The 18,651-nt window shown below is 30.5% G+C and overlaps 2 protein-coding genes across 2 annotated transcripts; one reads left to right on the forward strand and one right to left on the reverse strand.

The window, feature by feature from the left end:
- The first annotated feature begins 1,528 nt into the window (after positions 1-1,528).
- Positions 1,529-3,467, forward strand: LOC133178648 (uncharacterized). The gene is made up of 5 exons (XM_061313373.1): positions 1,529-1,614; positions 1,720-1,745; positions 1,988-2,122; positions 2,353-2,487; positions 2,707-3,467. Exons 1-5 carry the CDS (start codon positions 1,529-1,531, stop codon positions 3,465-3,467), a joined length of 1,143 nt encoding a protein of 380 aa, XP_061169357.1.
- LOC133178508 (uncharacterized) lies at positions 3,297-16,124 on the reverse strand. The gene is made up of 17 exons (XM_061313197.1): positions 16,004-16,124; positions 15,643-15,718; positions 15,088-15,322; positions 13,368-13,484; positions 12,963-13,020; positions 12,776-12,879; positions 12,663-12,692; positions 12,428-12,499; positions 12,130-12,175; positions 11,993-12,033; positions 11,404-11,446; positions 11,185-11,210; positions 5,380-5,446; positions 5,121-5,146; positions 4,827-4,874; positions 3,599-3,660; positions 3,297-3,411 (listed from the first exon to the last, which is right to left on the reverse strand). The coding sequence occupies exons 2-16, from the start codon at positions 15,694-15,696 to the stop codon at positions 3,623-3,625; spliced, it is 1,005 nt and encodes a 334-aa protein (XP_061169181.1). The 5' UTR covers positions 15,697-15,718; positions 16,004-16,124; the 3' UTR covers positions 3,297-3,411; positions 3,599-3,622.
- Between the last annotated feature and the right edge of the window lie 2,527 nt (positions 16,125-18,651).

The following is an 18,651-nucleotide window of genomic DNA, read 5'->3' on the forward strand; positions in this document are numbered from 1 at the left end:
TGAACTTTTTCACGTTTATGCAAAAGATAATATGATCGATAGAATGAAAAGAAAACTGTTACAGATGACCTTAACACAAAGAATTAATAAATTATTAATATGTAGCAAAATGTCCAATAGCAATACATCAACAAATTAGCAATGAGTGAATGTTTTGATTTAAATTAAAACAAATGTCAAACTTTTTTTTCATGTACATACATTAAACGGCCAATGGTAATAAAAATTATAATTTTAGTAATAGATACAAAATATCAAAACAGTGTCGTGATTATCAGGAAATGAGAAGCCGTCAATAAATATGACAGATTTTTCATGTCATCAGAACATATATTTATTGCATTTAAACCTTTCTTGTTCATATATTCTGAAAAATCGCTTTTATTTAATTAAGCTTGTTTTTTTTTCCTTATATGATGAAATGCATGTTTATAAAAAAAAAAAAAAAAAAAAAAAAAAAATTAGTCAAATTGGTAGCATCTTTTTTATTTTTTTTTTTTTTCATTTCTTGAGGAATCATGAACAATAAAGCTACAAGCTTCAACTGTCCTTTGAAAAGTACTCTTGCACAGATTTAGTACTAATATTTTATTTCGATGTTTATCATACTGATCGGTATTTTGGAAATTTAGAAAAAAGGAAACTATATATTGTTGCGAATATTCAATGGTATGTTCCTTACCAATACCCTTTTGTTATGCACAATCATTTATACGTATGATAAAGATTTTTGTAAATCAATGAAACTATCAAATTCTTAAATCATATTAAGAAAAAAATTTTCGATAATGCAATGACAAACCAACTTAATTCTAATCAAGAAATTGAATATCAAAGCATATTATTATACCATATTAAAGGATATAAGCGTACATCTAGTGACACTATTGAGCGTGATGGATATTTTCTAACGGATTACAAAAAGCTAGTAGTATATAATAAACCCATTCAAACGGTCCTTCCATCTTAACAAATACAATAAAACAATAATATTCGCCAGAGAACGTTTATTACAGTATTTGTTAAGTTTGTGTTACATATTTAGTGCTAGGAGATAGGCACATAGATAGCACAAGTCCGTAATTGGAAGTTTAAAGTTTAGATAAAAATTTTCAAAAAATGGATATAAATATATGCATCTATAATTCCTTTTAAAGTTCGATATTTTAATTTCAGAGGGAAAAAAAAATATCTTCAGGCAGTCAATTAAGAACGTTCTGAATGACGTTTTAAGATAATATTTTTTACACTGTTTTTGAATATATATTGACGATATGAAAGTTGAAAGATAACAATAAGCAATTTTAATATTCTAAATGTATATTATAATTTAAAAATAATTTTTCTATCATTAAGAAATAAGATGATGATTGTACTCAGGAACTCCAATTATTAAATTTATAAAAATACTGAACTTCCTGTTTTATAAAAGCAATTGAAATATTTGTGCAAAACAGTCTTTTTTCTGTAAAGTTATAACTCGAATGACTTACACAAGGAATCGATGTTTGATAATTGCTCCAAAAAGATGCAGCAGTTACAGATGTACTTTTTCTTGTGCATTGTTTTTGTTTCGTTGAAGATTGTGCTTTGTTCCATTAAGAACTGTATTGGGTAAGATTTGTTTTAATTTCTCTCTCACAACAAAAGACATTTTACCATTGCCTGAACTATAAGGTACAAGATATTATTATCAATGATAAATATAATATTTTTCAGACATGCCCAAAATGGAAAATGCAAAGGTTTGAAACTCTTTTATTTTGCTTGAAGTTTTTCCTGCTTCAAATAATTATTGTCAGTTTCAGTATGAAATTAAAGCTGTATTTCTGTTTTAAATCTGGTAACATTTTTAAGCATTGTTTGGTAGTTTGTTTCCCATGAGCAAATGTGTGACCTATTTTACTCTAATTTTTGTCTTAGTAAATGTAAAATCTATTTAATAAAATAAACCTTGCGCTAGACAATTAAAACGTGTTCCTTTCAGAATGCCTCCCGGGATACATAGGACAACATTGCTCCCACAATTGTAGGTACCCAAGTTATGGCAAAGGATGTCAACATGTTTGTAAATGTGATCCATCAGTCTGTCACGTGGTCTCGGGATGTTCGCAATCGAAAGGTAAATCTCAGTATTGTATCCAGACAAAATTTATTTTTAAAAAATATTAAGATTAGTCATTTGCAAAAGGAGCATTCAAATATTGATACATAAAAATTTTACAGACCGTTCATTCAACAAAGTACTCAAACGGTTAAATCAGACAAAGGGCATGAAAAGAAAAAATTAAATTATTTCCTTTAACAATCAAAATAAAAAGTAGACACCTTTTTTTCTATTTTGAGTTTCAGAATGTCAACCCGGTTATTTTGGAGTAAACTGCCTTCATGAATGCCGATATCCAAATTATGGTGTCAATTGCCAATTATTCTGCTTGTGTGATGAACAATTATGTGACAGGAAAACCGGATGTGCACATATTTCAAGTAATAATTTTATATTTATTACTTCCTTAACTTACGCTCTAATTGTAGAAATTCCTTAATAACACTTATATTTATCTCAATAGGTTTATTATCAAGTATGAGAGAAAGAGAGAGAAGATTTTTTTTAATAAAAACCACAACCGTGAAGTTAAAAATGGAAGAAAAAAAACTAGAAGAGTAGTAAACTTTATATAGTATCGATATAGTTATCTGTTTCAGCAATATACAAGAACACAACTAGAGAAACCACTACAGTGGCTAGGCATATGACCACCGAAAAGCACACATCATTTCAATCTACTATTTCTCAGCTTAACATAGGAACACAGCGCATCACAACCATCAAATATTCTACTAACAATTCTCTCGAGGAAAGATTCACCAAGGTCACATTATTTAAGAATATATCAGTATCCAAATCTTACAACTCTTCTTCAGAGTCAACTGAATCCTCGGGAATTTTCAATAATGTGCGATTCCGTAGCAATATATCTGATCAATTACTTATCAACAATCCGCTTTACCTAATTCTTGCGATAGGATTTACAGTATCTTTTATGGTAGCTGCTATTTATGCAATAAACAAATGTCGGAAAAGAAGAGGAGTTATTGTAAATGACTTCGTAAAGGATCAAAACGTTCCTGTATATTACGAACCAATACAAGCGCTTGTACACGATAAAAACTTATTAAGACTGCCTGTCCCTGAGTCAAACACAATGTCCTATGATGAACATCAACAATCTGAGGCAAATCCGTACGAAACAATTGAAAACGATGAGGAAGATTCAACGATTCCTCAGCTTGACAGATATCCTCCGCAGAACCATCAGCCATCAACACTTCTCATGCCTAAATGTGAGCAGCCTAGTCGAGTAATTGATGAAAACACCGACTCTGATGGATATCAGTGCCCTTGCCCTCCTGAAAAAGGACGTGAAGGACATGATTTTAATAACGAATATTTAATTGTAGTGTAAATTCTTTATACGAGCATATATATACATTTTTTCTTCTTTTTTGAATATATTGTATTTGCTTTGTAAAACAGAAAACTTATTTTATTTTCCTCATCCAACAAATTTAAGTGTTTTTATCTCTACAAACAAACCTTCTCTCGGATTAAAGTATGTCCTTATTGTTTACCCCCTTTTCCTTTCACACGAAAATCGTCTGAAAATATTATAAAGAAAATCAGAAGAATGAATTTTTATGGAACTCTGGAGGAAAAACGCCTATTTCCAGCAAAAATCAAACATGCACGCTGAATTATTTATATATTAGGTGGAGCAGAATATATGATTAGTGTTCTCACCTAGTATTAATGGTTTGACAACAGTCATAATGCTTTTTCAAAATTCTAAATATGCAATATTTAAAGGGGAAAAGATTTACAATATTATCAGTTTGATAACTGTCATAATGCTCTATTTGTAATTCCAAATGTGCAATATTTAAAGAAACAAAAACAAAGATTTACTATATTCGTATTTCATTTCATTTTCACGATTCATCATGTAAGGTATTTCCATCCTCCTGTGATCTCACAGGTTTTTGCCAAAACTGTTTTTAATTTATATTCATAGCCAATAGATAAATACTGCTTCTCAATAGGTGTAGTAAAAAATATTGTTAAGTAAGATATTGAATAAAATATATATTTCCTTTACGTAATCAATTATTTGATCTTTTAAAAATGTTGCTAACGGCAATAACTCCTTCTCATGCACCTTCATTCAGGCATTTTATTTTCTTCATTGTATTTTCAATGTAAAATGAATTCCCTGATATTCACATTTCAGATATATTTATAAAAAAACAATTATTTTGGAACTTTTAACTTCCAAATAGTGTATTTGAACCAGTTTTTACATAATTTTTATTACCGGTATACTATTTACTAAAAATGTATTATTTTTCATATTGACATATACTTCTGTTTATTTACGTCTTGTGCCTTAAAAATATGGCAACCTATACATTTTTGTGATTATTTGTTAATTTAAACTATATTCTGTGAAAATAAATGAAGTTTTCCTACTTTGAACCATTAAAATTGATGGTGGAAATACCTTAATATAAATCTTCTTTTTATTAAAGAGGAATGTTAGAGTATTTTTGAATGATATGGAAGACTTCCATACGCTAAAACTTGCTATGACATACATGTATATATAGATTTTAATTCAGCTTTAAAAGGCTACTTACAACACACTTCAGTCATTTCTCAGTGATTCAATATTTTACAAACATTCATAGACATATCCATTTCATTTTTTTTCCCAAGATATCTTCTGAAGAGAGTGTTTGCATTGCATGTTTTTAGAACAAAGTATTACCTATATGATGTTTATTTTTCTTCCTTCTTCTTCGTCTCTTTTTGGTACCTTAAAGGTTAAAACATTTATGAAACTTAAGATCCTATTCTTAAAAGCTGATCTGAGAAAAATAAAAGAAAGTTCTTCCATGACTTTTATTTATTTTTATTTTTTTTTTTTTCAATTTATAAATCGAATGCAATATATTTGTTTTGATCAAAATATAGAACGTTATCTTAATTGTCTACGAAATACAGAAAATGATCTAAATTATCTATGACGTCAGAAAATATTCAGTTTGCTATGGTAACTCACTGAAGGTATCTGGCATCCTAGGATAGCTAAAATATTAAACAAATCAATTAAATATTCAAAAGATTCTCATTTTTTATGGTAAACAAAAATTGTTCCTCTTTAAAATTTTACGCTATACAATGTATCGGTTAAATATTATTTTCATTATTTTGTTGCTGCTTCCCGTTTTTGTATTCTATGGGTAGAAGTGTTTAGAAATCTAAGTAAATGTATTTATATGATTTGTAAAATAATAATAATAATAATAATAAATTTCAACCTTTCTGAAAGTGCATTTTCTCCCTTATCCGTCTCCATTCCATCTGAAGTAGCTGTGTCAAGAAGGTCTTGAAAAAAAGAAAGGTGCAAAAATTGAGCTTTTTACAGATAACAATGATCTATTCATTTGCTCTAGAGTTGCCAAAGTAATCCTAACTTCGCGGGTGTGAATTGAACGGTGGGATATTGAGACCGATCCTTCGAATAAGACAACATACACCGAGGTCCAATGTCGTAGAAGGTACTGGCACAAAAAGATACCTCACAGTTCAAAGGTTTTAAGTGCCGAATACGGGGCTAAATTTGCAGCCCTCTACTGGCAAGTCGTGGCCTTTTAATATAAGTAAAAGATTCTCGAAGGGAAGTTAAACAAACTTCTTCTCTTATCCAAAATGAATAGCATATACGAGGATTGTCCCAGAAAAACGCGAACTTTTTTAATATTTCATAAACTACCTTACCAAAATTATTCATTTCTGGCACAATATTGGGAAATGATATTTTCGTCATTTTTACCAAATACTGCAAAGTTGGAATGTCACATGCATTTAGAAACAGCATTTAAAGGGTGTTAAATATCAGTGGTCGGCGCACGGCAATTTTTTGACTTTCAGAATTAACATTGCCATCTAAAATTTTCTTTATTACAAGGCTATACGGAAATATAATGTAACAAAAATTACATCCATAGAAACTGTACGATCTAAAGTACTTGTGTGTAAAAAATTAATACTTTGACATCATAAATAACAAAAAAATATGACGTTATATGACAAAACACTATTAGATATTGTCAAAAACGGCCAAGTCGGGCAAGGAAAGTCGGAAAAGAGGTTCAAAGATGGATGGACTGGTTATCCCATGGAAGAAGCGTCTGGTAGACCAACCAAAATGACGACAGACTGAAGTCTAGCGCTGGACGTTATACGTGGAGACGGTGTTAACTATGCAAGTAGTTAAGTTTATGATCGGGGTTGGAAAATTGTCTATTATAAGAATAAATTCCTTGATTTATTCTTAACTGTAGTTCGCGTGAAATGGATAGCTCGGTTACTAAAAATAATCAAATGCAGTTTCGAATTTCTGCTTCGAACGAATTTTTAAAGACGCACGATTCCTGAACAAATCCAAAAACTCCATGAGCTACGTTCTGACGTCGTCGGTGTTGCGCCGGGAGCTACTTTGAATGGGTGATTTATCAGAGAGAAAATGTTATTTATAGAGATATTTTATTGAAATTTCTGTGAATTATGTAAAAAATGTTGATTATAGTGCATGCCAATTTTTAACTTTATAATATTAGTGAAACGAAAAATATTGAAAAAAGTTCGCGTTTTTCTGGGACAACACAACCCTCGTACATTTATATTTCCTGGCCAAGTTGTTAGGCAATTTGACATGCAATATACCTGGTTAATGGTTATAAATGATTCAGTTTTCGATTGTTTTTATAATTCTTTTTGTTGATTTGTTAACAATGTGAATAAAAAAAATCTATTTCTTTGATGAATTTTCAATCAAGTCCCAAAACTAATCGCATCATTTACTGAACAAATATATTGAGTCAATATTCTTGTAGCCAATGTGTCTTTATTCATAATGTATGAGGGTTGTCCAAAAAGTTCGTGGACAATGGCGTTTTTGCCAAAATGAATGGCTCAAGATGTGCTTATTGTACACCAAAATATTAGTTATGAAAATCCAAGTCGGAATAGTTTGGTTTTTATTGTTTGAACTTAATATTTTTGTGAAAATGTCGGTCATTAAAGGTCGCCGATAGTGCGCACGGACCAGCGTTAAAATGCCTGAACTTTTAAATAAAGTGATCTGATTGAAATGATTATTTTCTTTTTAAAACGAGTCAAAGCTGAATATAAATTCAAATTATCACAAATAAAGCGGTTATCGCCATTTTCTGATACCTTTAGTATCGCTTACTAAATAGACAATGAAAATATTAAGTGAAAACCGCAAGAAGTATGTTTCAAAAATTGACAGAAAAAGCGATGTCGGCCATCCGAACGGGACAGCGTCCAATCATACAATTATTGTTAATATGGTTGAAACGTCGTCAAAAACAAACTACAGACCCTGAAACGTGCTACTACCCCACACGCACGCTGTACGAACGGTACACGCTCGCTACACGGTTTGCACGAAACGCTGCACGGTTTACACGAAACGCTACACGGTTTGCACGAAACGCTACACGGTTTACACGAAACGCTTTGCACGAAAGGCTGCACGGTTTACACGAAAGCCTGCACGAAACGCTTTGTACACGTTTCTCACACGCTTTGTACACGATTCTCGCACGCTTTGGCCTCGATCTGGATTTTCTATTCGGGATCTCTCGGACTTTATTTTAATTATTACGGATTAATCAAAGATTAGTTAAGATTTGCAATCATTCAGATTAAGTTTAGATTAAAACTCGCTAACCTTATCTATTAACAGATAAAATATTCAATGTTCAGTTGTAATTAATTAATAGTTGTCACTGAGTATGTGACCCGCGCGGTGAAATGCTTATCATCGTCTGTGTACAAACCTTTTTTCACTAGACTCTAAATTACGCACTGAAAAAAAAAATTGTTATATTTGTAATTCATAATCTTTTACAAAATTTAATGTTTTAACAATTATAGTTTGATATTTAAAATGTCATTTTATTACTGATAAATAAACCCAGTTATTGATTTGAAAAAAAAAAATGATTTAATTGCGTATGATTTCTGTAAACGGATTTATTTTTTTCCCCCTTTTATTAATTATTGATTGATTGATACATTTTTTGATTTAGTAAAAGAAAATAATTTCATTTGATTAAATAAGGTTCTGTTTAGAATTTGCAAAGGTAATAAGTAAACTGTATCAAACAGGAACATTGTGCAGGAAAGGGGGGGGTGGGGGGGGGGGGTAGAATACCGAGATCTTACTGTTGTATCTTCAAATCTCTACATGGTTAAATATAACAGGCAGTTGTTTCAGTAAGTATACCATCGGGAAAAAAAATTATCATAGAAACAAGTGCCCGTTCTAAGAAAAAAAAGGATATCCATATCCAGCGGGACCCGATACATGCACATTATTCAGAATGGTAAATATATCGTTTCATTATAGAGTTAAACTTTAATTTATCATTAAAATTTTATATGGTAGAAAAGCCGGGGGGGGGGGGGGGGTAGGTATTGTAATTCTTTAGTTCTCTGTTGAGGCATTGTGTTTATAAAAACAATATACCCACCACCATTTCAAACCCCGTCTAGACAAAAAAAATCGATAATTATGTAATCAATAGTCGCGGCTCTTAACAATACCTTCAATATATATGTATACATGTCCAATGTCCTAAAAACTAAAAAAAAAAATAATAAAATCTAGAACTGCGTGATTAATAAAACAACTAATGTATAATTATTCAGAATTTATTTCTTTATAATTTTATTCACGAATACACTGGCAAATTCATTCACTGTTTACAGACAATCGGATAAATTAAAGAAATAAGACCCACAGGTATTTATTTATACCCATTAAATACTAGTAAAAACGTTCAATTTCACGAATTAAAAATCAATCGTTATTGTCGGGTGTCATCGGAGCTATGATTGACAAGAGATAATAGCAGAACAAGTTTCAGTCCTGGCACGCGGAGTCCGTGATCGCTGTTGTAAATGACCTTGATCACAGTCGTAAGAAGAGTGTTGAAAGCGTAAAGAAGATTCCAGTATATTTTTAAGGGGTGCATCGGGCGCATTCCGAAAGAAACAATTTTTTTTTTTAAAGAAAATGATCAATAAAACACTTGTTTAAAACAGAAACTCAATTTGTGTTTTCATTTGATCACCCCCTCCCGTAAATATTTAACCCTGTATTTGCCGATGCATGTGGGTTATAATTCATTTATATGACTATTATAAATCAACCAATTTTATGCATAAAAAAGACCAGAAATGACTCATCGTTTCAAAATTATTTGTATCACAATCTAGTAATATAAGAAAATTATGTTTGTTTATAAAGAAAATCAATTAACTGTGCTCCCCGGCCTATAATTCCAATACTTTACATTTATAGCAAAGCACTAAATTTTGCATTTTATTTTTCACTCCTGCAATATCTATCTATTATTTTGTATTAATGACCGATATGTTCTTGTAATCTCTATATCCCATCATTGTAAAATGGTGAAGAGATTCAAATTAATGAATGAAAAAGACAAGACCGGATTCCAAATGAATTTTCTTTGAAAAATGTTCAGTATTGCTCCCTTTTAAAAATGTAGTGAATCAAATACCTTGAAGTTTATGTGCATATAATTTATTACTTTTAACACATATTCCGCCCAGCGTTATTGAAATAAAAAAGAAAGAAAATCAAACAAATATGTAATATATTACCGAGTAATTTTATTTTGTTTCCGTATTTTTTTTTTCACCCTTAAAATGCCGTCAGTATATATCCGAATAATATTAGTTACAAACAACACAGAATGACATGTTGATACATTGATAGCCATATTTAAAATAAAAGGACTTCCGAAAGAATCGTACACGTTTCTCACACGATTCTTGCACGAAAGTCGCACGTTTCTCACACGGTTCTTACACGAAAGTCGCACGTTTCTCACACGCTTCTCGCACGCTCGCTACACGGTTTGCACGAAACGCTTTGTGGCTTACACGAAACGCTGCACGGTTTACACGAAACGCTACACGGTTTGCACGAAACGCTGCACGGTTTACACGAAACGCTACACGGTTTGCACGAAACGAAAAGCGCACGAAAGTCACACGCTTTTTTGGGGTAGTAGCACGTTTCAGGATCTGTATTTATTCAAACAACTTAAATTTATTGGAAAATATTTAGTCTAGTGATTTGTAATTGGTGTATACGATTTTTCAACGGTGTGTAAAATTTCGGAGACACTACAAGAAGTGGAAACCACTGTTATTTGATGAAAATAGGATATATTTCTATTCATGACGTTGTTATAAATATAGCGCCGTCGGGCTGGGCTGTGCATCGTGTATTTACGAAGTGTTGATATTGATGACGCTCGTAAATTATTGTGCATTGTTTTGAATCTTAAAATTTAAATTAATTATAATCTATGCATAAATATTTTTGCACACATTTGGCAATGTGGCATAATAAAGAAAAATAGCGTGCGTCTATGAACATGCGATAAAAATTCAAAATTCATATTTCTGACATTATCATGAAATAAGCGTTACGTCAGACTGGCCCGTGCGACTTGCATATACAAAGTATTTACACCTATAATGTTCAGTAAATAGTGTGCAGTGTTTTAATTTTTTGTACATTTACTCAATCATGGTCTATATTAAGATCGCACATGTTTGCCATTTCGGACTTTATAAAGAAAATTAAGTATATGTCCACGAACTTTTTGGACAACCCTCGTACATCAAAGTCATTCAATCGGCTCTACCTGATGTTCATTCTATTTTTATCGCACAATTAAGAATGAATTTTAAATACAATATATATATATATATATATATATATATATATATATATATATATATATATATATATATATATATATATATATATATATATATATATATATATATATATATTCTTTGATTTTTTTTCAATTTTTGGTCTGCAAAAATTATACACATTTAAATCATATTTGATTTTTATTGTATAAATTATCAAATAGAGAAAATAAGAAAATGAAAGAAAAAAACTCCAATTATACAAAATTCCTTTTCTAAAGAAGTGAGAGCAAAATATCACAAATAGAAAAAACAAGATAAATAGAAAGGCTTACCTGAGTTTATATAATTTGAACTTCCACTGGAAAAAAAGTAAAAGGTAACCAGAAGGTATAAACACCATATGTAACTCTCTTTAGCAATGAACAAGATTTTAAAAAATGTAAATAAAACAAATGTACCACTAATGCTCTTTTATGTGTCGGAATATTTGTATGTTAAATTATTAAAGATTAAAAAAAAACAAGAGAAGTAACTCTTGAAATAACTCTTACCTGCTATAAACATGGATCGATGGTGTTGCTTGGTATACAAATTCTAAACGAGAGAAGTGTTTTATTACATGTACGCCCACACAGTATTAAAAAAAAGATATTTTACATTTATTACTGTTCGTGCATGGTGAATATCATACTCCTCATGTGATGTGGTTTAACCATCGTATTGATTGAAAAACAGTAATAATTGTTTTATTATATGATTTAATATTGATCAAATTATACGACCTTTATTAAACAGTTCATGACATCTTACTTGTTTACATTTGCTGAAGATCTAACCGAACACAACGAGAGAAGCAGAGTTAATTAAACATTGCCAGTCGTATAAATTCTGATTTTTAAATGTATTTTAGTTGCTGTGATAAAAAAAAATGTCAGGATTTGCAAAGTATGCAGCTTCTAGCTTGTCTAACATTTACTTGTTTTAGATACGTATTGCCAGAAAAGTCTTGTCAATAATCAATTTTGTTGTTTTTTTGTTTTTTTTTTTCATTATGATATATCATGCGAAAAAATTGCACGTAAATGTTGATATATATTCAAGTTTTATGATATTTATATTGTTGATCATGAACCTCCTTACCTCTGCCATAGACTTCAATTGATGTTATATTGCCACTTGTCCTACAAGGAAATGTTGAGAAGAAAATCAAATATACCTTTATTATTACCTTTTAAATATTTAGAGAAGAATATAAAACATTTATTGTCAATTCTAACCGTTTTTCGTCGAGTGCGTCCTCCTTGGTTGAAACAGCTCCACAAGCTTTAATAGATAATGATATTCACTCAAAAATTATTCAAAGTTTTAGCTCTTTACATTGCAGTCTTTTCTTAGTCATTAGTTTTGTTTTTATTTTTTCTCTCCTTGCTACCCACATCAAATTAACTTTTGCATAGTGTCATAGATCATGTCAAAGATAGCATATCTTTTCTAATTATGCATTCTTTTACAAGAGATCATTTACGATTTATAATTACGTTTTATTAATTTCAAAAAAAATAGTTTTTAGCGTACCATCTGAAGTTTCATTATTCAAAGGTAAAGCCTCTTCCCCATTAACCTGAGCTTGTCCGTGTGAATTTTGGCCTTTTTAGAAAAAAAAAAACACACACACAAACACGCATTAAATTCCAGTTTTGCATTAAAACATTTTGGAAACGTTAAATAATGGGTTTAAAAGCTGCCATTATGTTCAAAATTGGCACTCTTAAAGATTCATGTCATTGTATCTTTAGAAAGAAATACGTACCTCTTTGATGATTTCTCAATTCAAATTTTCCTGAAAATGAAGATGATATTCCTGATATAGCAATATATAATCAATAGAGACAGAACATAGTAACGATATAAAATTCGACATACCTGTTGTTCGTCTTGACCACCAGCATATAACAGCAATTATTATACAGGAACATATAGCAAGAATAATCGCTATTATCATCCACTCATTCTGCGATTCCGTTGAGCTGAAATAGTAATGAATGTGATTAACTTAAAACTTAAATAAAAGATGATGTCCAGAAAGACAAATACAGATCCTTTTTATTACCTTTTACAATCCCCTAGTGTGTTTTCTTTACTCTTCTTAACGTCATAGCATCTGGGGTCTTAAAAAGTAAAACCATTCTAAGCATTTGAATTATTATCTTCGTATTTATGATGTTTTACAAAAATTTAAATATAGATATTTTTGATATATATATATATATATATATATATATATATATATATATATATATATATATATATATATATATATATATATATATATATATATATATATATATATACATTAACGATTCAAATTACATATTACGAGTTTGCAAAAAAACAAAACAAAACAAACAAACAAAAAACAAAAAAAAAAGATAAAACATACTTTTTCTCTCTTGTCTTTAACTTTTAGAACGTAAATGTATTTTATAGTTTTTAAACAAAACATTAAAGGACTTACATTTGAAAGACTCCGAGGAATTGTACCTAAGCGGACAGGAATTAACATCAGTTGTACAGTCCTTCTGAACATCGTTGACGATTTTCCCAATAACAGTGTCATAGTACCCACAATATCCTATGATTATAATTCACCCTCAGTATCTAATATTCATGTAAGACAGTATCATATACATAATATCTTGTAATCATGTTAGACAGTGCCACAATGCCTAAAGTACCCCGAATCTGGTAATATAATATTACATTATCCACAGTAAATTGTAGTCATGTGAGACAGCATCGTATTAGACACAGTGTCTAATAATCATATAAGAAGTAATGCATATATTATCCGAAATATCTTGTAATTATGTAAGAAGTAATAGACTACCTCGCGTGCGATCCTGTTATTCATGTAAACAGTACAATATTACCCAAAGTGTCTTTTTATCATGTCAGATCCAATGTTATTACCAAATTGAAAGTGCTTTAGTCATGTTAGACTCACAGTGACTTGTAATGATTTAAGACAGTAATACATTTAATTATCCACAGTCTCTTGAATTCAGGTAAGACATTATTTCATTATCCTCAGTGTCTTGTAATTGTGAATGGCATTACAATGCTATCCACAGTATTCAGTAATTTTGAGAGACAATATCATAACACAATATCTTGTAACCATGAAAGACAGTATTCAGCCTGAAGTCATGTAAGAGAATATCATATTTTCCCAGTTTCTAATTCATATAAAACATATCATGTGAACCCAAATTAATGTGCCCTGTAATCATTCAAAGATGACATTTTATTACCCAAATTTCCTATTACTTTGTAGCACAGTATCGCAGTAACAGTTTTATCTTGTAAAACTCAGTCATTAAAGCTTGACATGAATTGATATGATAACTTTGGTTCAACAACGCTTGTTAACAATATATATATATTTTTGAATTTATTATTATTATTATTATTTTTTTTTTTTTTTTTTTTTTTTTTTTTTTTTTTTTGATTCAGATTACGGTGAAAACGAAAAGGAAAGAAAAAAATGTTGCAAATTACAAAGTTTAATTATACATGAAGAAGATAATTAAAAACAAAATCAGCACATATCATTTTTACTGCTTGTAGGTTGCTGTAAGGTGCGATCAGCTGACAGGTGCTACTTGCTTTAAATACCTGATGACTCTCTCTCATACTTACTCTCTTTTTGTTATAGTTGCAAAGTAGACATCAACAATTTAAAGAAACCTCAATGTAGTAGCATTGCAATGCATATATGCAAATTCACTTCTCAGAAATTATTACATATTCATTTCATTTAAAAGGCTGAAATGCTTAATTGTCGTTCTTTTGTGCACTACAATACATCATTAGAAAATCACAATACTCCTGGTCAGTGGTCAGTGATGACATCTTTTTAAAAAAAAAAATATTAGGCAAAAAGGGTTCGATCTTAAGGACCCTCTATACACTGCACCCTAATTTCAGGGTGCTTTTGTTTAGTTAGACTGACCCACAATTTGACACAAAACAGAAAAAAAAATCATCTGCACTGTATGACATAATTTAAAATAAATCCACGTATTCAAAGCATTATATTAGACCAAGATAGAGTAGCTAAAAACTATATTTGCTGGTATTTTCTCTATTTGAGCAAGCAAAAGCGATTTGTCCTTATTTTTAAACAAATTCATGTTTTTAAGTAAAGCCCTTCCTTCAATAATATGAAGTATCACCTGTAAGAATCCATATTGGAGCGCACACTTCAACCGTCCCATTACCCCACTGATTTACCAAACAATGGTACACGAATCTGTCCGGCTCAGGGACACATGTTTGTATATTTGCTAGTGCATCACACCTTTTCCTTTTGGCAGCATGCAGCCATGCTTCTTCTGTCATCGGGCATTGTTTCACTCCTTTTATAGTTGGAAATGATTCAATACATTGTTTAGCAAAACAGGTCTTATACTGTAATGTAAACAAAAATATTTTTTACGATATGTCAATAGCTTAATAAGTATACATGATTCAATCTGAGAAAATGATTCTACATTTTTTTTCTTCCCCGCTTGGATTTTCAAGTATATTATATTTATTTTCATCAAATTACATTTTTGTGTGACAAAATGTGTTATATATGCAATCATTACAATGTATACCGTTTGAGTACATGATTGCCTTATTATCGCTAAATACTTGTTGGAATTCGACATTGAAATAAGATAAAAAGAAGGTGTTTCTTTTTATCAAATCATGCATAATAGCATTTTTAAATTTTCACCTATTACCTTGAGAGTGAACAATATAGCTGAAGCCAAAGCTAGAAGATACTGCAGAGTCATTCACGGGCTTCCCTACTTTTGCCTGTAAACAATCAAAATAGGTCACATTTGAATACCAGTCAAAACATCGCAGTCAATATCTAGGATGAATATACGCGCTATATCTGTTCACAGGTTTAGTAACATTTTTTCACACTGAATATATGATACATGTATATTCTTCCTGATTATAGATGGAAAATGCGCTGTTGAAGTAAAAAAAAAATTTACTTACATCTTAAGAAAATAAATGAAAGCGCCAACCCCTGTTGTAAAATGGCGTACATATTTGTAATTCCAAATGACAAATTTAATAAAATATACTAACCGACAATTTTTGTCAACATTTTTACAGGGAGTATCTTCTAACGCTCTTAATCCTTTTCTCCAGCAATGACTCCAGCAAGGGCTGCGATGAACTCTTCAGTTATACGGCTGTGTTTGACGGTGTATTAAGTGCTTGTTAAAACATAGATAGTAAAGTTTTCCGGAACCTACCGGCATATACTCAATTTATAAGTGACAGCTAAACAAATTTAGAAGACAACAGAAAATAATGGACAATGTTTTTCTTTAATAAGTGATGCATCATTTATCATATTCTTAACGATATAGATAAAATTAGCGTGAGGGATACTTTTTCATATTTAATATTTTAGACATACAATATAACACTCACTGTACTAATATTACAGGGTTATTGAACTTATATTGGTGAGTATTGGTACGAGCTGGTTGTACAAATGCACGAGTTTGCGAGTGCATTTGTACAGCCAACGAGTGGCAATATTCACCAATTTTAGTTCAATAACTCCTTTATTATATAGCTAAAATAAACATCTCCCATTGATTTATATTAATTATTTCAGTGAAATCTCAAATAAAAAAGATTTTATTTTTGTATCGGTATTTAAATTGACGTCTGTCCTGTAAGTGTTTAATATCGCATAATTACAATGACCTTACCAAGCTGTATGATTTGCTTATTGATGTTTTATTGAGGCTAATGCGTACTAAATTATTAATAAATAATTTCAATTTTGTGTGAAAATAAACACATCTTACCTAGCTGCCACTAACCTCTCATAAATCTGCCTTTAAGAGATATAGACCAGACACCTTTTTTTATTTAACAGGGGGTTCGATATTTTACCGCTCGTATTCGGAATGTTTCGGGTATACTCATTTACGCGATACAAACTCAGCGTTCAATAAAATGGCAAGATATTGAACGCTAAAATTCTCTAGACTTTTACTTTTTGTTTGTTTTTATTATATATATATATATATATATATATATATATATATATATATATATATATATATATATATATATATATATATATATATATATATATATATATAAAATTGACTGTTTATTAGCTATATAATAAAGAAAATTGTGCATAAAAAGGATAACTGTTCGAAAACGGTGAAAATAAAGAACAGTGATCCATGTCAAAAAATCATAACACAATACAAATCTGTGAAGAGGGCATAATGCAAGGACCACTCTGGAAATTCCAGATGTAGTATCAGGTGTCTAAAAGGGGTAATTAAGCATCCCCTCTTGCAAGATAATATTTTAAAATAACGGTAATTTGTACTGGCCATTAAAAGTTTTAATCCCCGATAGCAATTTAACTTTGGGCCAAAATGGGTCAACGACACTGGTAACATTGGACCAAGATGGCATATAACATTGTGCTCACTGGTCCATTGTAGGCCCGATATACTGGACCGACGTTGGCCCAATATGAAGTGTGTTTTCACATGTGATTTTAAGGTAGGTATTGATGATTGGCGTTTCTATGCATATGAGCTAATAGGAAGCATCAGAGGTATATTATACAGAAAATAAAAATCTTTTTTTCAGTGAAGTGGAAAACATGAAGATCAAGAGCAGGACCTAATCACCCCACTAAACTAAAATTGATTGAGAGAAAAAAAGTATTCCTACTTTTTATCTTTAAAGTGATCAAATTTTATGGTCAAAATAATTTAATATAAAGACATGTTATGCAAAAACTTGCCAGGGGACTTTAAAATATTTGGGTTAGTCTATATGTGTAAATGGATCATTTATTTCTTTCTAAAAAATGAAATTTTGCAAAACTTAACATAGTATTTGTTCTCTGATTTCGAATTCAATATTGCACCGAAGAGGTCAAGGGGATATACTTCAGCTTTCAAAAGCAGTGTTTCTTGGATTGATTTTCTTATTTTTTTTTTCTTTGAAACCTATCAATAACATAAATTTTAGAATTTCCTCACATACCTTAACTTTGTAAAAAAGATCCCTTTATGGGTCTTTAGAGAGCAAACATATTATCGTATCACTAAAGGTTTTCATTTTACAATCCTGAACAAACGGGATCTACGCCTCTAGACAGGAGAGGTGAGTCTTACGATTTTTGAATGACAAATTTATAAATTCTTTTTTATGTAAAATAAATTATTTATTTTAAGATTTTGTGCTAAATTTGACAATTCTAAAATCGAAAGCATTCATATTTCCACTAAAAAATCGGTTGACTTTCATATAAACTTTTAGCGAAATTGTCAATATGATTAAAGCATTGATACAAGGGGGAAAACTCTACTCTGAGAAAAAAGGAGGGGAAAATTGACTCTTAAATTAGATTTCCCTTCGGGAGGAAATCCTACTCTATAGTACATTTTCCGGGGATTGGGGGTGAGGGTGGGAGGGGAGCTGACTATAGGGGAAATTCTTTTCTACAATACGGGTATTTTTTTTTTTTTTTTTTTACTGAATAACCAAATAATACCAGAAATCTCACTAAATGAGCATTATTTTTAAGAAAGATACATAGGGTCACATTGAAATGTTGTGCAGTGTAATTTTTCTTTGCTTTGGCGTTGAAACTTTCGGATAATTTAGATATTTTATATTTTTAAACTCAATTAGTAGCCCACCTTACTATCGAGGGTCACATGATGACAAAAAATATCAGT

Source organism: Saccostrea echinata, unplaced genomic scaffold, assembly GCF_033153115.1.
Source record: "Saccostrea echinata isolate AGI-Se365-2 ecotype Australia unplaced genomic scaffold, CSIRO_AGI_Sech_v1 ptg000003l, whole genome shotgun sequence".
Taxonomy (NCBI): Eukaryota; Metazoa; Mollusca; class Bivalvia; order Ostreida; family Ostreidae; genus Saccostrea; species Saccostrea echinata.